Raw genomic sequence first — 22,652 nt, 5'->3', positions numbered from 1 at the left:
TGCACTCTTCTTCCCAATCCATATGCACATATCCAGGAAAGGCCTTCTGAGGACACAGAGAGAAGGCGTCACCTGCAAGCCAGAAAGACATCTGCAGCCATCTGAAGCCAGCCCGGACCGGAGCCTGCATCGGCTGGTGCCCTGACCTTGAACTTCCAGCCTTCAGAATCGTGAGAAAATAGAGTTCTGTTATTTAGGCTCCCCAGTCTATGGGATTTTCTTACGGCAGCCAGAACAGCCCTAAGCCAAGTGTTGGGCTTGAGCTATCCGAGGGGGAAGCTGTGTAAGATGCATCACAGGTAGACTGATGTCTACTGGGGAGCAGATTTGAAAGTCCCCAGGGTTCAGGCTGGGCTGAAGCCATGCGTGTAGATGTGATCAATGGTGGAAGGTTCTAGAAAGAGGATGAAAGCTGAGGGCCTGAGAAGTGCCTGCCCTGAGGGAACCATGCAGGAGCTGAGAGGGAGCAGCCAGGGAGGAGGAGAGGACCCAGGAAGTTGCAGGCAGAGAGGCCCAGAGCAGATGGAAGGACCAGTCACACTGGGGTTCCAGGGAAGTCGGCCACCCACCTCTTCCACAAAGAAGGGATTGACTCATCATGAAGGTGTGAGACCCTCAAACACAAGGTCAAAGGTGGAAGGACAAGAAGGGAAAAGCAGGCTCATCCCAACATGTAATCCTTCCTGGGCTCTTCTTCCTGCTGGACAAGGTGCCAACTCTTTCTGAAACCTTGACTGAGGCCCTTGGAGACAAGAGTCTGCCTTCTGCCACTTCTGCCTCCACAAGCTTCACCACGGCCACCGTGAACGACTTCCTTCCCAGCCAGCCTAGGGAGTGCAGGGGAGGCAGGGACCCAGGCCCAGGGCTACCTAAGGAAGCACGGGCCTAGGGAGTGCGGGGGACGCAGGGACCCAGGACCAGGGCTACCTGAGGAAGCACGGGGCACCTGGGGACAGGCAGGAAGACTCGTATCCCTGCACAGGAGGATGTACCCCAGAGTGGAGGACAGTGGTCATCAGGGCCTCCATGGCATGGCACCTCTGTGCTCTAGGAGCCTTTTGTAATCTCATTTCATAACACTGCACAACAGTGTGATACGGTCGACATTATTGCCTCCATTTCACCAGTGGGGAACCTGAGGCTCAGAGAGACTGTATTACTTGCCTAAGGTCACACATCTGGGGCTGTGCTGGGATTCACCAGCTCAGGTCCAAGTCCAGAGTCCGTTCTATCTCCACAGAACCTGCTGCCTCTGTACCCAGAACCCAGGTAGCTCCTGTGAGTTAGTGAGGTCTCTAGATGCCCAGACTCTCTTCTCTCTTCCTACTTTGTCATGGTTCTGAGGAGAAGTCCTCCGGCCCACACTTGGTTTGTGATCAGCAGTCACATAGCATTATGTTTTTAGGTCAAGTCTATGCGCCCCTATTGTAACCTCAGCACCCACCTTCATACAGGTCACATATCAATCAATAGTGAGTGAAATGGACAAATGACCTCATCCAATCTCTAGTAACAAGGAACCCAGGCTCACGATCTGTGGCCCACTAGATTAGGGCAGAACTTTGGTTTCCATAAAGATTTTGTAAGGAATTGAAATTCTGCAACTTTGGTATAAGAGGAAAATCATGGGCTTTGAAGCCAGAGAGACCGGGGTCGAATCTCGACTCTGCCAGATCCCACACTTCTGTATGACCCTGGGCAGGTCACTTACCCTCTGAGTCTCCGATTCCTCTTCTATAAAAGAGCAGCCATCATCACAGAGTTGCGATTATGGAATGAGATGAAGTGGTACTTTTCAAACTAGTGCTTAGCCACAAATCTGCTTTTAAAAGAGGGCTTAGGGGAGCATATGGAGGCAGGGTCAGAGGCCTCCCTGCTGGGCATCCCCATCCCGACACGTGAGTGGCCCCCAAGGGATCTCAAGTCTTTGCCTGACACTGTTTGTGCAATGAACATTCAAGGAGGCAATGAATGTTCAGCTTCTGGTACATCACAGGCTCTCCACAAATGATGGGCCCCTTTCTTTTAAAATGAAATCACACCAAATGAGCCCAGTTCCCCTTTCCCACATAACAACCCTTCAAATATTTGGACACAGCTCTCAAGTCTCCACTGAGTCCACTTTTCCCTGAATAAGCATTCAGGGGGCTGTTAACCTTTCCCACTGGCTTTGACTTGAAGTCCTCTCCTTATCCATCTCCAGCTGGGGTCTCCACATCTCTGCCCAATTCTCTGATGCCTGATCAGAATAGAATAAAGAATCACTCACTCGCTGGGATAAATTCTAGTAGCCAATTTTTGAACATTCAAACAGGACTTGATATTTCTCCCCATTTCATCTTATCCTGGTACTTTAGCCAACTGCTCTACCCTGTCGAGCTCTTTCTGCACGCTGTTTGCTGACTGTAGCGACCATCATCCATCTCAAACTCCTGTGACTTTGGTCTTATTCGAGCCATGAATAAGATATAGAAAGATCTGGGAGTAAGATGGAAAGATCTGGGAAGGTGGATGGCACAGACTGATTCTTCCCCACTTTTGGTAACTGCTAAACATCTACACAACTTCCGAAATGGGGAAACCTAGAAACTCTGAGTCTAAATCCACCCCCATGTCCAAAGAAGTGAGTGGCAGAGCTTGGGCCTGAATCAAGGTCTCTTGATTTCTTGCCTGGGGCTCTTTCCTGCATATATATAACTTTATGTGCCAGAAGAGCACATTCATTTAACTACCTCTGTACTCACTCACTGCTGCTGCTGCTGCTGCTAAGTCGCTTCAGTTGTGTCCAACTCTGTGCGACCCCGTAGACGGCAGCCCACCAGGCTCCCCTGTCCCTGGGATTCTCCAGGCAAGAACACTGGAGTGGGTTGCCATTTCCTTCTCCAATGCATGAAAGTGAAAAGTGAAAGTGAAGTCACTCAGTCGTGTTCGACTCTTAGTGACCCCATGGACTGCAGCCTACCAGGCTCCTCCGCCCATGGGATTTTCCAGGCAAGAGTACTGGAGTGGGGTGCCATCGCCTTCTCCAACTCACTCACTAGTTACTCACTAATCACCTTATAATTTGCAACACTGTCCCCAATGGTCTGTTATTATCTCCATTTCACAGATGAAGAAACAGAGCCCTGGAGAGGCTAGAAAGGGACAGAATCAGGACTTGAACTTAGCACATGTCACCCAATAGGTGTTCTCTGTCTGCTGGTCTATCTCACTCAGAGGTGTGCATCCTATGCTGAGGACGGTTCCTCTATCATCCTGACCCCAGTGGGCATCAAGGTGTGACAGTGTTCCTGCAGGAAATAAGGACTAGCCTCCCGTTATGGGTTAAATCATGTTCTCCAGAAAAGATGTGTTGAATCTTCACCCCCTGGTCCCTGTGTATGTGACATTCCTTGGAAATAGGGTCTTTGCAGAAGTAATCAAGTTAAGATGGCGAGTCCTCAATCCACTATGTCCCATGGGAAGAGCAGAGAGACTCACGGGGACGTGCGACATGAGGGGCAGAGATTAGAATGATGCAGATACAAGCTAAGGATCGCCGGCCACCACCAGAAGCCAGGAAGAAGCAAGGAAGGGGTCTACCAGGAATCTCATGGGGAGCATGGCCCTCCTGACACCTTGAGTTCAGACTTCCAGCCTCTAGAACTGTGACAGAATAAACTTCTGTTATTGAAACCACCCAGTTGGTGGTGGTTTGTTAGGGCAGCCCTTAGGGGATGAATACACTCCCTGTGTACCAAGTTTGGTCACAGAGTCCAGTCCTCAGGAAGAGCCCTTGGTCCACAGGAGGTGTGAGGTACCCTGAGTGGAGTGAGAGACCTTTGGAGTTGCTGCCCCTACAGGGTCCTGTGTGGGCTTCTCAGGGGGCTCAGCAGGTAAGGAATCTGCCTGCAATGCAGGGGATGTGGGTTTGATCCCTGGGTTGGGAAGATCCCCTAGAGGAGGGCATGGCAACCCACTCCAGTATTCTTGCCTGGAGAATCCCAAGGACAAAGGGGCCTGGCGGGCTATGGTCCGTGGGGTGGCCAAGAATTGGACACAACGGAAGCAACTTAGCATGCATGCACACACGCAGCTGCCCAGGGTCCCCTGGAGAAGGACATCATCTCTGAATGAGGCAGGGAAGGATGCCCCCCTGCCCCGCAACTGCCTCCTGTCTGGTAGCCACCTCGTCATTTTAGACTCACAACTCACTTTCTTGATAAAGCCTTTCCTGATACCCTAGAAAGGATAGCCACCCCTTCTCTGTGCTCCCACTGGCTCTGTTGGCCATGATGATCTTATTTTAATAATAGCTTACTTGTACAGGAAGCTCAGCTCAGTGCTCTGTGATAGCCTAGAGGGTGGGACAGGGGTGGGGTGGGAGGGAAGTCCAAGAGGGAAGGGGATATATGTATGCATATGGCCGATTCACTTCATTGTACGGCAGAAACTAACACAACACTGTAAAGCAACCATACTGCAAAAAGAGAAAAGATAGCTCATTTGTTAGGTTCTTTATGGTGAAGGTCTTGATCTGCTGCATCTGTTCCCCGAGTGCTAGTCTAGGGTCGGATACCTAACAAGGCCTTCACAAAGACTTGGGGGTGTTGTGATGGGGATCTTTCTGTGGGGATCTGTGTTGGCAGTCATCTGCCATCAGGAGGTTTGACTGTATACAAAGATGAATGATGGCGACAGTATCTCTTGGAGCCCAGACTGCTGTTCCCTTAGTGCCTATTCCCACCAAGAGATGAAGGTCACCTTCGTCTGTACCTGCTCAGGTCACCAATGGTGTGTGTCTGGCCCTAGCCCTGTGCATACAGTCACTCATCACCATGACAGCCAAATAGGGTAGCTTGGGAAGCTACTGTCTCCAGTCCAGAGATTTCAAAAAGTAAAGCAAGGCTCAGAAAGTTTATGAGGACTTGCCAAGGTCTACACAGGCCAGGTGTGAATCAGGGGTGGAACTGATGTTGTGCCTGGTGCTGTGAGCCAGCACTTTAAGTGACTGGCTCCAGATAATCCTCAAAACAGCCAAGGAGGCCCACTGGACCAAGGAGGAGGCTGGGGCTCAGAGAAGTTGAATAACATGTCTAAGGAGAGGAACCTAGTACAAGGCAGAGCCAGGATTCGAACCCAGGGTTTGCTGACTCCAAGCAGACCCCAGGTGTCTGACTCATTGGCTCCCGCATGGCAGTCAGTTACCTTCATAAGAAGCCTTGAAGCCCAAGGAGCTGCCACTGCCATCTGTCTGGAAGAGGAGCCACATTTGATGGTTGGTGCTGACGATGAGATCTGGGACCGACGTACCTGTCAGGCTGTCAGGAGAGAGAGATTTAGAGGTGTGAACCCACCGTGGACCCCAACAGAAAGACTGTGTGATGACGGCATCTAAAGGAATATCAAGGAGCCAGGGTCACTCGGGCAAATCCTGGGTCCCAGTGTTGCTGGCTCATGTGCTGGGAGACTCAGGACCGCTCCCCTCTGCACAGGCCGAGCTGCTTCTGCACCGCGACTCCCCTCCCCAAACCCCTAGGCTCAGGGGAGAGATCTGTGTCCTCACTTGCATAGGGAGGGATGGCTGGAGCCAGGTCCAATAAAGTGGGTGTCTACACTCCCGAAACCTCCCATCTTTCATGTGAATAGGACTGTAGGGAAGACACGGACAGAAACCCATTTCCCCAGTCAGAACCCAGCCACTCTTTTTAATGAGGCATCTCTTTCCACTCCAGCATGAGAAAGCGAGGCTTTAAGTGCAGCCCCGACCTTGGGCAACACTCCTTTCGAAACAACAAGTTTAGACACAGAGAGGATTCTGATTCAACTTGCATTCATCAGGCACCTACCCAAGCCAGATCATTTCCCTTCCATTATCTCATTTAGTGTCCCCACAGCCCAGCGAGGTAGGGGACGTGTTACCCCCATTGTACAGATGAGAAGACAGAGGTACAGAATGGGCAGTGGCTTTCCCAAGGTCGGCCTGCTGGAGAATGGCAGGGTCAGAGTCCATTGCCTAGGCTGGGGTACTCAGAAGAAACCTGACTTCCTTCTTCTGCTGAGACCAGACAAATCTCCAGAACAGATGGGGTGTGGGAGGCTGGGGAGGGGTGGTTAGATTAATGAGCTCTAATCGCTGCTCCACCCTAGGGTCTCAAAGCTTGAGGGGGGCTGAGTTGGTTGCAGAGAGATGATCAGTACAACACAAATGCTGTGGGGATAAAGCAGGGATAGACTGCCTAGGATACACTTGCCTGGCCCATGTGATATCCCTGGCCTGGGGACCCTGACATTCTGCAATGATGGGGACCTTGAGATTCTGCAGTGAGTAAGGAATGACACCAGGATAGTGGTGAGTAAGGGAGAAGACAGGCTTCTGCTTTTCTTCTGCTTGACCCAATGATGACAACAAAGGAGTCATTTTGCATTGTTTCCCTGAAGGTTTTTTTTAAATTTATTTATTTTAATTGGAGGACAATCACTTCACAACACTGTGATGGTCCCTGCCACACATTGTTCCTGAAGTTTTGAACTTGACATTGGTCTAAAGAGATCTGAGGGTGGTGGGAGAGTCTCTGGGCTGCTACAGAACTTTCTGGGACCTCATTCAAGCTAGACTGGTGCAGAGACCCGGGTACAAGCCATGGATCTGACATTCGTTTGCTGTGGGACCTTGGGCAAGTGGCTGAGCCTCTCTGCACTTTTTCACTCCATATAAATGAGGGGTTGAATTGTATGATCCCCCAGTCTTTTCAGCTCTGCTGTTCTAAGGTTTTCTCTATGACAAAGCACATGGGGGCATGAAGGAGACAGAGTGGGATCCTGGCCTCTGGGGTACACTGAGCTGATGTATCACACAGGTCAGCACACCAGGGCAGGTGAGTGGTGGGGACGCACTGAGAAGAGGGGAGGTGTTGAGTGTGAAGGCTAAATTATGTGACAGCCTGATGGGGCCACAGAGAACCCAGATATCTGACCAAACACAATTCTGGGTATTTCTGTGAGGGTGTTTCTGGATGAGATTAGCATCTAAAGTAGAACTGAGTAAAGCAGATTGCCCTCCCAATGAAGGTGGGCCTCATCCAATCAGTTGAAGACCTGAATAGAACAAAAAGGTATACTCTCTCCTAAGTGAAAGAGAATGCTTCCTGCCTGCCTGCCTTTCAGCTAGGACACTGTTTGTTCCCGCCCTTCACTTGAACTGAACCTCAGCTTTTCCTGGGTCTTGAGCCTGCTGGCCTTTGCTCTAGAACTCCATCATCAGCTCTGCTGGGTCTCCAGCTTGCTGACTCAGCCTGCAGGTCTTGGGACTTGTCAGTTCCCATTATCATATAATAAATCCTTTTCTTCATATGTACATCCTATTGGTTGTTTCTTTGGAGAAGCCTGAATCCTGTTGGCTATTTCTTTGGAGAAGCCTGCTTACCACAGTGGAGAGCAGGCAGTGGGGAGGTTGCCCTTCAGGCTGACATCCCATTCCTTTCTCTCAAGAGATCCCAAATCCCAGCCGTGTCACCTAACATGCCAGGGGACCTCATTCAACTGCTCTAATAGGTCCTTCCCGGTAGATGTGGGGAAGGTATGAGAAGCACCCAGGACAGAACAGCTTCTGGACAAGCCAGATATTATAGAATGGCCATTTCTTGCTCAGCATTATGACCAGAGGGTGTTGGCTAGGAGGGTGTATGGTCATAGCATGGGATGCTATCCTTGACCAAAATTGAAAGACACGTACTCAAGTGCTAGTCCTGCCGCCAACCACCTTTGCACCCCTTGGGCCTCAGTTTCTCCACCTGTTAAATGGGATAATAGCACCTTCTTCACAGGGCTCCTGTGGGAATTGAATGAGATAACTGATGTGTCTGGGCACACAGTAGGCACCGAATGTATGTGAAATCTCCCCTCCTTCTTGGCAGGGGAGGTGGACGAGGTCAGGTCTGTCTATCTGACTCTGGGTCACACACACTGAATAGAAGCATACTCCTGCTTTCAAGTTAGGCTAATCATGATGGACAGAGGACTCAAATGGCCCCCAACAGCTGAGACCTGGTGTAATGAAACCCAGGACAGCCTGACATTATCCTCTCCCTTGACTAGACCATGTCATTCTAACCTTTCTGGGCTCAGAATATGTGGTCACTATGTCCATGTGGTCCCAATTCCCGGAAACCATCCATCTCCCAGACAGTTCTGAGCATGCAGGGAAATTAGCAAAACACTTCCACTACCTCTGTCTGCAGTCAGGCCACCACAGATGTACATGGCCTTGAGGAAAAACTCCTGGTGGCAGAAGCAGGGCCTACATAGATGCACACAGCCAAGTTCAACGCTGCAGGCATACACGCCAGATCTCTATCACCCTGGCTCCCCTAGAGCCAGGGCACACGCCTTCCCTGACCTTTCCTCATGGGGAGTGCTCTGTTTTCCTTGTAGGAGTAGAGAGAGATGGGAGGATTGCTGCTGAAATCAGCAGTGCTGCAGGACACCTGTCCTGGCCACAGCAAGGTGGCAGGGAGTGTGGCAGGAAGGCTCAGCAGGCCCATGCCCCCACCCTCAGCCAAGGCACGCGTGCTCCTGCCTTGCCCACCACATGCTCCGTGTCACTCACATGTAGAGCACCGTTTTCTGGTCCCCGTCCTGCCCGCCGTCCCCGACCGTCAGGGTGTCGTAACCCCTCTCCAGGTCAAACTCCTCGAAGGCCAGCTTGATCACCTGCGGAGGGAGCAGGGATTAGGCAGCAGGCAGGGGCCGCTGGGAGAGCCTTCCTTGGCCTTGAAGACAGCAAGAAGCTCCATGTCCCGATGCTCAGAGCACCGTGACACCACCCCATGAAACCCTCCGTCCACACCAAGCACTTCCAGGCCACCTTTTAGAGTGGGAACTTTTTTCCTTCTGGGCCACACAGTCTCTGGGGTTCCCTGATGTTTTCCAAAGTGGATTACAACACATCTGGCCAATTCTGGGGGCTGTCATGGCAACCCCAGGCACATCTGGCCAACTGTGAGATGATTAGACTCTGCCTTCACGCTATAATGCACAGAAATCCCTGTGGAATTGGTGGCAAGTTTTCAGGCCACATGTGGAATCTCAGCTATGTGGTCCCCGGGGACCTGCAGAAGTTTCTCTCAGCCTCTTCTGTGCCCTCTTTTCTCCATTGCATTTTGTCTATTTGTTGAATAAATGAATGTTCCAGGAAAGACATTTCGACAAGATTCTTCTCTCTTACTTGGTTTAGTCCTGCCTGCCACATATATATACTAAAGACCCACCACGTGCCAGCCTAGGAGGCAGGGTTTCAGTGGTCAGCATGACATGATCCCTGCCTTCGGTGAGGGGGGAGAGAGAAAAACAAACTGATAATCACAACCCCAGGTGACAGATGCTACTTGAAGCCTGCAGCTCACCCAGCCTGCGGGGAGGGGAGGAGGGGTGGCTGTTTGTGATGAGGGTGGGGTAGGTCCTGAGAGTTCTGACAGCTCTGGAAGACTGTCAGGTCAAAAGGGGATGCTGGGAGAGGCAGGGGTCAGGTGCAGAAGGCCTGAGCTGTGGCTGAGATGGAACATTCCAGAACAAGCGCTCAGTGTCTATCAGCGCAGGTCTGGAAACTGAACACAGTGGCCGGCTGCCTCACGCCGGGGGACAATGTGATTGGGCCTTCAGTGCAAGGAGGCGACTCAGGAACGTCTGGAACTCGAAAAGGCTGCCTGCGGCCAGGTGCTCATAGCCTCCCCGGCCCCAGACAGCTGAGTTCATCCTGAGGGAGCAGCGGCAGGAGCGCTGTCCACAGGGGCTGACGGGACACTAGGTGCTGGAGGAGAACATTGGTCTGGCGGCTTGCGTGGAAACTGACACAGCAGCAGTGAAGCCCGGGTGGTGAGGATGGTTCCAGGCTTCAGGGGCAGTGAGGTGAGCGATGCAGGAGGGTGATGCAGACGGAAGAGAGAGTCAGGTCCTGGAGTGTTTAGGGTTTGTGATTGATGGATGTGGGGACTGAAGGAGGGCTGGTTTGGGATGACCTGCATATTCCCGGCTGGGGCAATTGGGGTGGTGGGTGGTGGTGCCATTCACGAAGACAGGATGCTCAGAGTTGCCTCACCTAAGCATCTCAGCTGGTCCTCTTTCTGTCTGTTTCAGTTTCGTTTCAATCTGATGAAGATCTTCAGTCTCCCCGTAGGGAGGCTGAAAGTGCTTCTTTGTTTTCTCTTCTGCTACTCGAGGAGTAAAGAATTCCCGTGGATAGATTTTCCTATGGCTGTGCAGGCTTCTGCTGTCCAAACCAAACAGCACGGCAGAGCCTCACCCCAGGGTGCTCTCGGGGTCCCAGGAAGGAAACCTCTGCTGTGCTTGTGTGTGAGCCCAGTACTGCCCATGCAGGGCCCTCGGCACCGGGCCTGGGACCCACAGTGAGGAGCTGCAGACAGGACAGGGAGGAGGGGTGACACTGTCTGGGAGGAGGCCACAGGAGGCTTCCTGGAGGACATGAAGCCCAGGCTGAGTTTGGGAGGTGGGCTGGAGGAGTCCAATAAATGGAGAAGGAAGGGAAAGTGATCCAAGCAGAGAGAGGAGCAGGCGCAGAGGTGTGGGGTGCATGACATGTCCAGAAACTCCGGGTGGATCTGGAGTTGTGTGGCTGAGAGGGAAGCAGAGGGTGGGGACACGAGACAAGCAGGAGGAGCCGGATGAGGAAGCGCTGGCTGTCATATCCCAGACTTGGGCTCTGTCCTCCAGCAAGAGAGGTAAGTGAAGGTGTGGGGTGAGATTTTTGTTTTAGGAGAAATGGCATTGAGGGCTGGTGGAAAATGTCTGGGCTGCACAGAAGTGTGATCCTGAAGCAGTGGTTGGGGGCTGTTAGAAAACACAGGATGGAGGGACTAGAGGTACTGACCTAGAGCAGAGAGACTTGAGGGCAGAGGCAGGGGCAGCAGCAGCAACCCTGCCTGGCCCCGTCCAAGGGCAGAAAGTGGAGATAAGAGGCACTGAAAACCAACTCTGTGACTGTCAGAACTGTCCCACAATGAAAAGGACTGTGTTCAGAGGTAGTGAGCACCCCAATCATTGGTGATAAGTATCATGAGGAGGGGATTCCTGCTTGGGACTCTCAGATAGTTTCAACAAAAATACTAGACCCTCCTGATAAAAATCCTTGTTGGCTATATAGACATGTATTCCACTGAGCAATCTACAGTGAGTGGGGAAGCCTTTGTTATCGTTGTTTAGTTACTAAGTTGTGTCTGACTCTTCTGTGATCCCATGGACGGTAGCCCACCAGGCTCCACTATCCATGGGATTCTCCAGGCAAGAATACTGGAGTCAGTTGCCATTTCCTTCTCTATGAGATCTTCCGTACCCAGGGCGCAAACCCATGTCTCCTGCATTGGCAGGTGGATTCTTTACCACTGAGCCACCTGGGAAGCCCAGGGGGGAAGCCTTCATCCCTCTAGCTTTCTCACCAGGTAGGCAAGCTCATTTCCCATGTTCCCTGATGACCAATCATCATTGGATCATCTAGTCAGGCTGGAACTGGCTTCCTATCTCTTACTGTCCCTAGTCCTGCCCTACAGAATGATGTTGCCATTTCCTAGCCTGGTACATAAGGAAGGACCCTTGGCTCCTGCTCCCTGCTGCCATCCCATCGTACTGCCTACGTAGCATTCTCTCATGCCAGCCCATTCATGATCCTGGTTTGCACAGTCCCCTCCCTTGTCCCCGGCTCCCCTAGCAACATCTCCACATCCTTGAGCTCTCGTCCAAGGGCTCCCTGATTGCCCGTCCTCTCTTCTCTGTGTCAGGACTTACCTGCTGTACTGTGACTGAGCTCTTTACCTGGTCTTCCACTACTTCATGAACTTCCTGGAGGGCAGGGGCCAGGTCTCATGGCCTTTGACCTGCCAGAACCTGTCAGTGTGCCAGGCACATGCCAGGCGCTCAGACCCTGCTGAATAGGAGAATACTTTCCAAACCCTTCCTGAGCCTCAAGCATGGACGGATCTCCAGGCTCTTGGATCTCTCATAGGAGACACCATCTAGAACAAAGTTTGGCAGACTGTTCCTGTCAAGGGCCAGGTAATAAGTATTTGCACCTGAGCATTTTATATGATGTCTGTTGCAACGACCCCTCTTTGTTGCTGTAGCATGAATACAGCCATGGCTGCATATGTTCAGACAGCATGCACAGCCATGATCCACGTACATTGATATGTATGCCAATGAGTGTGGCTGTGTCCCAATAAAATTTAGTTTACGAAAATAAGCAATACACTGGATTTGGCTCAAAGGTGGTAGTTTGCCGACCCCTGGTCTAGGAGATTCTTTGAGATACTTAATCACAGTTTTTGATTATCTTCTCTTGAGAGATTTCGTCACAAGAGCGACACCTATAATGTGCTTGACTGTTGTGAGTATTTTACAAACCTCAACTCACTAAAGACTCATGGCAGCCATGGCCACTGTGAAGACCTCCATTTTACAAATGGGAAAGGCCAGGCATAAAGAGGTTAGGCAACTCACCTAAGACCACACAGCTAAGTAGTAGACCTGGGACTCATCAGGCAGAGGCCAGGCCCTTACCACCCTGCTCTACTGTCTCATAGCATTGCAGGGAGGTCTCAGGTCCATACGATGGGGGCCGTGACTTATCCTCTCAACCTTCCCTAAGCTCTTTCTCTGGATCCCAGCTGCTCAGCCAACGCTTGCTCATAAAATACTCTAAGGCCAGCTGTGCCTTCTGCAGACCCAGGGGCCTGGCCTCCGCAGGGAGAAATCAGGGTCCTGCCTGTACATTCTTGCCACCATCACCCCTTCCGGGAAGCCCCAGGTCACCAAGCCAGTGCCAAAAAAGGGAGTATGTGATTACTATGTCCATGATGGGAAAACATCGCTTTGCAGGCCAGAACCCAGAGCCATAAAATGTCTCACATCACCGAGTAGAGCACCATTGACGTGAGCTGCATTTTAGAGCATCTGACCCCAACGTGGAACCTGATTACACTGAGCAGTCAGCACAAAATACTCAGTGTTGAAGCCTTGGGAGGGGCCCCCGGTGTGCAGTGTGCTGGGGCTTTCATTTGTTCCCCTCTTCTCTCTGGCCTTTGTTTAAAGACAGGATCCTGTAATGATTCATTAACTAACATGCAGATGAGTGAAGCTGGCAAAGTGTCTTTCTAAGGCAGGAGAGTGGCAGCACATGAAACAGGCGTGATTAAAGAGGCACCTGTGTGCACAGCTCAGACACCCAATTTGCACCCATTAGATAAATGAATAAAAGAGCCCTTCGCTAGGAGGTAATTACTGAGGACCCACCATGTGCCGAGCACCGAGCTAGCTGCAGCTTGTAAGTTATCTCACTTGTCTGACAATGTGGAGCAGAATCTAAATGCCAAAGGCATGGTACAGATGGTGAGTGCTGGAGGACGGCAGAGGAGGGAGAGATGAAAGGCGGCCACACAGAGGAGGTGGGCGTGCTGGGCCCTGCAGGCAGAGAAGGGTGTGGGCTCCATCCCAGAGATGCTCGGGGAACGAGGACCAGCAAGGGCAGCTGGAGGTGGTGAGGGGAGGAGACAGCAGCCTGGCTGAGTCTGCAGTTGGCTTTTGCCTGGCAGGCCAGAGCAGGTAGCCTGGACTTGAGGGTGAAGATGGGGGGAGGCTGTCACTCAGCATGGAGGGAGGGGCTGGGGGCAAAGAGACCTGCCAGGAGGCCAGTCCAGGGTCCAGTAGTGGCAGGAGGGCTTCAGGGAGCCTGTGTTCACTGCAGGTTGGTGGAGGAAGTTGAGTCCTGGAGACTGCACCCCTCAAGACCTTGCTGCCTTTCCCAAGAACTGTGGCGGATGGGAGTGGGACCATGGAGGTTGCCCACCCTGGGCCTGGAGGACATTCCTTGCTTCCTGAGCATCATCCAGGACCAGCTAAAGACAGGAATCCCAGTCTTGTCAGCCTGTGCCCAAGGTTTCAGTGTGGCTGCAGAGGATGTGACCGCTCTTAGGCATGTTTTGGGAAGTGCCAAGAGATCTAGACTGAGATTGTTTCGTCCAGTGACTGCATTTCTATAACTGTCTCCTAGCTAGGCTCCAGTCCGCTGCCCATCCTTCACTCTGAACCCCAAACTCTGTGCTGCACGACCCTTTTAGAGTGAGGGTTGGGTAACCATGGTTCTTGGGCCAAATCAGGCCTGAGGCTTGTTTTTGTTTGGCACCTTGAGCTAAGACATATTCTTACATGTTTAAAGGGTTAAAAAATAAGTAAAGCACTACAAAGAAGGGTGTGCAACAAAAGCCTCACATAGTCCTCAAAGTCTAAAATATTTATAATCTAACTCTTAGCAGAAAGTTTGCTGACCTCTGACCTAGAGCAGTGGTTTTCCAACAGGGTTCTCAGGAACCCCAGGGGTCCATAAAGATACTAAAGGGGCACAAACAAAGGGGGGAAAAGACCAGAATGGCCTGGATCTTGCTCCAACCAAAGCAGTTCCTTTGGATCTAGTTCATGGTTGGGATTCTGTGGCAGACACAGATAATGGTTCACTCCCTGTCCCTCCCACTGCTTACCATTCTTAATAGAATGCTGGCTGTTGAAATGTGGCAATGGACCTGGCTAAGAGCAGAGCTAAGGATAGGGAAGTGACAGGATTCTGGGCAGTGGGACATGAGCTGAGGCGTCCTCAGGGCATTTTCCCACCTTTCTCCTTGCTTTCCTGGAATACAGATGTGAGGACAGAGGTGGAGCAGCCTTCTTGTGATCATGAGGATAAGAGCAAAGAAAGACAGAGGGGAAAATAGGAGGTGCTCAAGACACTGAGAAAACTGCTAACCCAGCCCTGGAGTCTTCACTTCTGGACCCCTGGAATGTGGGAGAAATAATCTGTGTTTTGTATAAGCTTCTGTGGAGCTTTCTGCTACTCACAGCCAATCACAACCTAATGACTGTGGGTTCTGAAGAAAGGCTTTCATTACCATAGAAAAATTCATCAGCTCTTGACCCTCAGGATAAAGTTCAGTTTCCTGGCATGGAAACCCTAGACTTTTCATGACCTGCCCTTGGCCCTTCCCACCTAGTCAGAGCCCCTCTGCAATCCTCTGCCCCAGGCCTGCTTCCCTATTCCTCCTCAGAGCACTGGCTCCTGAGGGGTGACCTTGGTTTCCCCAACCCTCCGCCTTGGGTTCCTAATGCCCTGGGGCAGCCTGACTCTTAGCTCCAAGAAAGGAAGGGAATTCCCTTTCCCCGGGCATGGACTGCGTGGTAACTCCTGCAGGGGTCTTGCTGAGGGCCCAGGGCAGGGCTGGAGAACTGGTGCTTGGCGGAGGAGGAGGGGAGGCTGGTGGAAAGGCTGGCCTGAACCCTCAAGAATTCAAGCACAGAGGTCTTCAGCATCTTTGAGAAATGCTTTCGAGGAGTTTGGGTAAGAAAGCCCAAGGGCAAAGACTGAGAAGGTTCAGAGGTTGTGGAACTTTGGCCAGTACCTCAAATTGAATTTTGGTGGCTCTGAGAGTAGTAAGCCCTTTCATGCATTCATTCACTAGTTGGTTGATGGATTTATTCAACTGTTAATATGCCCTTGCCCAGTGCTGGGTTTTGAAGAAGCAACAGAGCCAAGACAAATGTGAATACCACCCCAAGACCTCACAGTCTAGAAGAGGAGACACACGGGTCCATGGGGAACACAGCGCAGGGTGGTGAGTACTGAAGTCAGGGCAGCTGGGGATGCGGCAGGTGCGAGGGGCATAAAGTCCCATCGAGAGGAGGGAGCAGGCTTTGTCTTCACAGAGGAAGGCGCGTGGGGACCCACAGCCAGCTCTAGGGGAAGGGGGATGCCAAGATATGCTGGGAAGTGAGGACAACTGTGGAAAGGAAAGGGATCTGGGTGAGGACCTGCAGGAGGCCCTGAACGGGTCCCTCTAGAGCTGCCCACTCACGAGGAATTAGTTGCAGGGGCGATTAGGGAAAACCTCTCTGATCTCCAGCCGGCATCTTGCACGGGGCCCAGAACAGAACACATAGGAGTAAATGTTTGCTGAATGAATAAGTGAGTGAACAAATGGGCCAGCACAGAGGTTCCTGACATTTGCACGAGAGAGTGACGGCTGCCTGGAGAGTTCTTTCTCAGTTCTCTGGGTCTACAAAGGGAAGAGTGACATGGCTAATCCCCAAGGAGTGAATAATCGAAACACTGTTCTCTTCGGCTTTGAAGTTCATGAAATGCGCTCTCCCTCTCCCTCCCACCTCGCTCGTTCTCTCCTGCCTGCCTTTTACTTCTTTTCTAGCACAGGTGGATTAATGTCCTAATCAAACGCAGTGAGGATCGTACGCAAATTGCCTCATGTGGCCTGATTTCATACCAAGAAGCTGTGAAAGGAAGGCAGGTGTATGCAGGTAGGGGGCACCGACTCAGGCCTGGGTTTCAGTTCCGACCACGAAAATTTCATCAGCCACATCCTTTCAGAGGCTAAGCTGGAAGGTCCTAACAGGAGGAGGCTCTGGGGCCCAGCGTGGGTGGGGCCGTGCCTGAGGAGCTGTCTGACCCAGGGACAGGTCTCCTCCAGCACTTGGTAATGTATCCAAACACCTGCGGATCTCCTCCTCTGTACTGGGGGCTGTGCTAACTGCGGGAGAGAGAAACCAACGCCACCCCTGCTTTGCGGGGCTCTCCTGAGCTATGAGGGAAAGAGATTCTAAACCCAGTGCAACATCATATGCACAAACAGAAGAGGCTGACGAAGTGCTGGAGGAACAGAGGCAGCACTAAGACCTGGTGGGGTTTGGAAGGCTTCTCTGCAGAGCAGAAGTCTGAACTGTGTCTCAAAGGCGGATAGGAATTTGCATGGAGGAGAAGGGCAGATACACTGGGGGAGGATGTGCTGGACAGAGGTCTTAAAGGGCCAGCTGTGTCTATGAACCAGGAGTGCAGTGTGGCTGAATCCAGGATTGCCTGGGGACAGGTGGGCAGGAGGGCCCTGTGTGCTTTGCTGGGACAGAAAGGGGTTGTTTTCTCTCATATAAGCTGAACTGGTCAGAACCACAGGGATGCTCTTTAAAAGTGCAAGTTCCAGGTTCTTATCTCACCTCCACTAATCAGACCTTTGAGGAAAGGATTTTAGAATTTATGTCTTTAAACTCTCTCCAGGTATTTCTGATGATTGATCAAATTTGGGAAATATTATTGTGGGCAGAATGACTACAAATACTAAGACAGCCCAACTAGCCGAGGCAGGTCTCCTGTTTCTCCAGGCCGTCCCCGTCCAAGCAAGAAGGTGGAGCTGTGCCCCCAGCAGAGCGGGCCGGCCTCACTTGCTCTGAGCTGCGGTTCCTCTTCCCTGAATCTGCCCAACTTCTGGGAGGACGACAGGGTGGTGTTTGTTGTTTTATTCTTAGTTCACGGAGGAGAGACACACCCTTCACCGGCCTCTGCAATCAGACTGTCAATTCTTGTTCCCACAGGGTAGAGCTGCTCAGCCCATCACACTCAGTTGAGGCTGGCATCGTGACATAGGTTCTTGGCCATTCCCATGCCAGGTCATCGCTGGACCTTGTTTGGGGCTTCTGTTCACCCTTGGAGGCCCCAGTCACTGGAACATTCCCATCTCCCTCTCAAGCTCAAAGGAGATGAAATAGCCACACTTACACTCAGGCGCCAGGGATGTGTAACCATTCCTGGATTATAAGGAGACCAAAGGGACATGTGTCGTACTAAGTCAACCTTGAAAATGCATCCTAATATACAGTAGGTGCAGACAAATACTGCTTGATTCCATTTATGCGGGGTGCCTACAATAGCCAAATTCATAGAATCAGAAAGTACAAGGGTAGATGTCAGGGGCCAGGCGTGGAGGGTGAGTAGCGGGAGTTGGAATGTAGAGTTTAATGGGGCTAGAGTTTCAGTTTAGCAAAGTGAAAAATTTGGGAGATGGATGATGGTAAGAGATGCACAACCATGTGAATGTACTTACTGCCATTGAACTGTGCAATATTATTAAATAATAATAAAACAAATATGATTAAAATAGTATGTTTTATATCATGTGACTTTTGCCACAATAAAAAAAATTTTTTTTAGAAGAGACACATGTCCTTTTCTACAGACACATATTCTACAGGCAAAACTCTCAGCCCCTTTTCACTACGGTATTTTTCCTCACCTGCTTCTTGTGAAAGGAGCTGCTGCATTCTCAGTCCAGTTTGCCTCTCACTCACTCCAGGTCCTTCACTCCCCATCCTCTAATCCTACATCGTCACTCTCTTCCTCTGTGCTTGCTTTGCGCTCGGTCTACAACCGCATTCAAAATCCCAATCTCCTGAACAACAAACATCCTAAGTAGCCCAGAGCTTTCTGTTCACCTAACCTCCCTCACGTGCCCTTGCTCCTGCCCTCCCTTTACCACAAAGTTGTCCAAAGGGCTGTCCACATGCCTGGCCTCTATAGAACCCCCTCCCCATCCATGAGCTCCCCACCCACTTCTGCTCAGTTCAATTCAGTCGCTCAGTCATGTCCGACTCTTTGCAACCTCATGGACTGCACGCCAGGCCTCCCTGTCCATCACCAACTCCCAGAGCTTACTCAAACCCATGTCCATTGAATTGGTGATGCCATCCAACCATCTCATCCTCTGTCATCCCCTTCTCCTCCTGCCTTCAATCTTTCCCAGCATCAGGGTCTTTTCCAATGAGTCAGTTCTTTACATCAGGTGGCCAAAGTATTGGAGTTTCAGCATCAGTCCTTCCAATGAACATTCAGTACTAATTTCCTTTAGGATTGACCGGTTGGATCTCCTTGGAGTCCAAGGGACTCTCAAGAGTCTTCTCTAACAGCACAGTTCAAAAGCATCAATTCTTCAGTGCTCAGCTTCCTTTATGGACAACTCTCACATCCATACATGACCACTGGAAAAACCATAGCTTTGACTAGACGGACCTTTGTTGGCAAAGTAATGTCTCTGCTTTTTAATTTGCTGCCCCACAAAGCACCGCCAAAAGATCTTCTTCCAAGGCCAAAGCCAACAGTCTCTTTCCAGTCCTTTTCCAACAAGATGTTTTTCAGCATCACCACCGTCAGACATATCCTGATTGGAAACCTCTTGCTTTTGCAACTCGATTCTCCTATCAACGGCTCTTTCTCTGCTTCTTTCACTGGATCTCAGTCATCTGTAAGGATTGTGTTCCCAGACTCATTCTGAATCTTTTCAATCTCTTTGCTCTTTCCAAGAAGCGTTGTTCATTCCTTACGCTTGTTCCCAACTGTGTGTCAATGCAATGATACCCACATCTCTCTCCTGAACCCAGATTTATTCACTTTTCAACCAGTGTATCTAAATGTCATCGGATGAAACACAGGCACTCCAGAGGCACCATGTCTCCCTCTTGACTGCTGCCAAGCTTGTTCCTCCTCTTGTATTTCCTTTGAAAGCCTCCCATTAGTCCAAGTGAGAAAACATGGAGTCGTCGTCTATTTGGTCATTGAACAAATGTTTCCTGAGTGTCTACTGTATGCCAGACACTATGGCGGTCACTTGGGACACGATAGTGAATGAGGCCTCTCCTTCTCCCTCGTTCACACATCCATCCACCACCAAGTCCCATCTCATTCCCTAATGAGTGTGAAAGTCGCTCAGTCATGTCTGACTCTTTGAGACCCCATGCACTGTATAGTCCATGGAATTCTCCAGGCCAGAATACTGGAGTGGGTAGCCTTTCCCTTCTCCAGGGGAGTCTTTCCAATCCAGGGATTGAACCCAGGTCTCCCTCATTGCAGGTGGATTCTTTACCAGTTGAGCCACAAGGGAAGCCCTTGTTCCCTAGATCTCTCTTAAATCTGTCTCCCCTTCCATGTTTCCTATGCCTTGGTTGATGACCCCATTTTTCTTACTTGGGTATCTGCTTCAGCCTCCTAACTGGTCTAACTCCCTTCAATATCCCTCTCTAATATCTCCACTGCTGCCACAGTAATCCTTCAAAAATTCTTTCTGCTATTGCTCTGGTACAGAAGACAGAGTGGCCCTCATTGTTCCCAAGGCTTATCCCAGTGCTCCAAGTCCCAACCCCTCCCATCAACTCTGAGACCACGTTCCATCCAATGGTACAGCACATCTACTTAAGTTCATGGGCAATGGACCCAGAAAGACTGGCTTTAAAGCCCAGTGCCGCCACTTAATACTGATTATGTGCTGTGACCAAGTTTCCTAACCTTTAACTTGTCCATGATTCAGGTTTTTCATCCACCAAATGGGTATTTTAAAACTTAATTATTTGTGCTATGAAGAGAATGAAATAAAGTCATTTACACAGAAGGCCTAGTTCAGTTCTTGGCATATAACAGGCATAGATAAGAGATAGCTATTACTATTATTACAAATAGCCTAACACTTCTACTCTTAGAAATCTGTTTCAGAATAAAACCTAAGCCTCTATATCAAGCCTGCGGGTTCACCTTGATCTGGATCTTGCCGACTTTCCAGCCTCACCTTGATATAGGCATGTTGAGTTATTTTCAGTTCTAAGAGACTGTCCCAAGCCTCAGTGGCTCGGCACCCAAACTTCAGTGCCTTGGCACAGGTGTCTACTCCGATGTCCTCATCCTTCAAGACCCTGTTCAAATGTCACCGCCTTTGTGCCAAGTTCCCCGGCCTTCCATTAGTGTCTCTTTTCTAGATTTTCCATCACACTCTGGACACAGCTCCATTAGCGCTTGTCAGAACTCTAGCTTCACGTTTCTACCCATCCTCCTCTCCTGCGTGCATGTTTCTCAAGGGCAGAGATCATACCAACGATCAATGAATGAATAAATGCTAAGCTCTTGAAACATACTGTGAACGTGGAAAGGCTGTGATTTTTGCTGAAGGAGATGTCCCCAAGGTGACCAGACAGGCAGTCCTTGAATGCACTGAATCTCTCCTGTTGGCTGCTGAACAGCGGTAGGAATACACTATGCATTTTCTCTGCTGTTTGCAGGAAGGCAGCTCCTACCTTTTGGTCTCAGACTTTGAGTTTCTAGACTTATAATCTCCTTTCTGCATTGTATGCTCTTGGCTCTCCTCCTGGGTTGTGTCAGTGAGGAACCCCCTTCAGTCTTCCTGGGCTTCCCTAGCACTACCTGAAGCCCACTAAGAACCCATGAAGATCCCACGAAGAACATCCTTCTGTATAACCTAACTCTGAGGCAGTGCCTTTCAGAGGGACTGGCTTCAGAAACCCAGGCTGGAGTGACCTCTTGCATGGCATGTGGGGTGGTGAATAATATGGGGCCATTGACCTCCACACACCAGCCAAGGTTAGGTCTTCTGAGGGCTAATCAGACTGTTGCTCAAAAAATTTTCAGGACTTTCCTATGCTTCACCCTCTACCCCATCTTCAGATTCAAAAGCAAACATAGATAAGCATCTGTAGTTCTTTAACAATGCCCATGATATAGCCCTCTAGTTAACAACTTAACAACTTCAAGGTCCTTCTTCTGGGTTAGCCTCCATTTCTACCCCTATTTGGCCGAAGCATCCTTTTTCACTGACTAGGTTCATCATCAAATGGTTTGATAAAATATGATTCTTTATTTGCAAAATGACTTGTAGAGGAAATCTGTCTCCAGTGTTCCAAGTATTGTGGTCCTAAGCACTTTTGAGCAAACAGTTTTAAAATGTTGAGTAAAATTTAAAAAGAAAAAAAGCTTTTTACAAGTTAATAAATGTTATAAACTGAATTATATTGCCCCAAAACTCTTATGTTGAAGCCCAAACCCTCAATATGATGATATTTAGAGATGGGACCTTTAGGAAGGTGACTAAAGTTAAATGAAGTCAAAGCATGGGGCCCTACCAGTGGGATTGGTGTCCTCAAAACAGGGGAGGAGACAGCAGAACGTTCCTCTCTGCATGTGCACAGAGAACGCAGGAAGACATACTGAGAAGGAGGCCATCTGTGGGGTCATCTATGAGCTGGGAGTAGATCTCACCAGAAACCAAGTTTGCTGGCATCTTGATCATGGACCTCTAGCCTCTAGAACTGTGAGAAACTAAATGTCTCTTGTTAGAGCCACCCCATCTGTTATATTTTGTTATGGAAGCCCAAGACTAGGATGGCAAGACCTCTCAGAGTCTAATCCCCAGTGAATGTAGAGATACAAAAAGTGATTTGGAGCATGAAGCACATTTTTAAAAACTGGTGAAGTAGAACTTTGATTTTCAGGGCCTTGTGGAGAAGAGGGAGCAGGAGACAAAGGTCAGGGCCCCCCAAGGTTGGGAACTTTCAGATGATATCCCTGAACAAGGCTGAACTGGTTAAAGTTGCACCCTTAGTGTGAGGTTGAGCTAGAAATAAGCCTACTTCCTTCTCATACAGCTCTGCTAACCTCTGGGTAGATCTGAAGGCTGATCGTTTATTTCAGATTTTGACACTGAATGAAAGCAAATAGAAAACTTCCTCTGAGACTCTCTCATGATAAATCTGTTTTCATATGGGTTTGCAGCCTTCAGATTACTTGGGTGGTTTGAAACCTTCATACTGAGAATTTAATCTGAAGAGGTTGCTGACTGCTAATGGCCCCAAGCACAGAGCAGTAACAAATACACCAGTTTCTACCCAAATCTCAAAGAATTACCCCACAGTTTATGATTCTAACCACACAGTCAAAAATTATACAACAAAGAGGCAAGGGGTGAGAAACAGCAGGCAACAGAGCGAACCTTGCAAAGGTTTCATAT

General features: G+C 50.1%; 1 protein-coding gene across 2 annotated transcripts in view; it reads right to left on the bottom strand.

Moving 5' to 3' along the window:
* The window catches only part of CSMD2 (CUB and Sushi multiple domains 2), a 693,817-nt gene that overhangs the window by 290,370 nt on the left and 380,795 nt on the right, over positions 1–22,652 (bottom strand). For both annotated transcript variants that reach the window (XM_044945284.2, XM_044945283.2), the window contains 2 exons: positions 8,588–8,691; positions 5,188–5,300 (listed from right to left, as the gene is read on the bottom strand). In XM_044945284.2, the coding sequence (XP_044801219.2) occupies positions 5,188–5,300; positions 8,588–8,691 (217 nt within the window). The remainder of the gene's footprint in view (positions 1–5,187; positions 5,301–8,587; positions 8,692–22,652) is intronic.

The sequence above is a fragment of the Bubalus bubalis genome, chromosome 6 (genome assembly GCF_019923935.1).
Source record: "Bubalus bubalis isolate 160015118507 breed Murrah chromosome 6, NDDB_SH_1, whole genome shotgun sequence".
NCBI lineage: Eukaryota > Metazoa > Chordata > Mammalia > Artiodactyla > Bovidae > Bubalus > Bubalus bubalis.
This window is presented reverse-complemented; position numbering and strand designations above follow the sequence as displayed.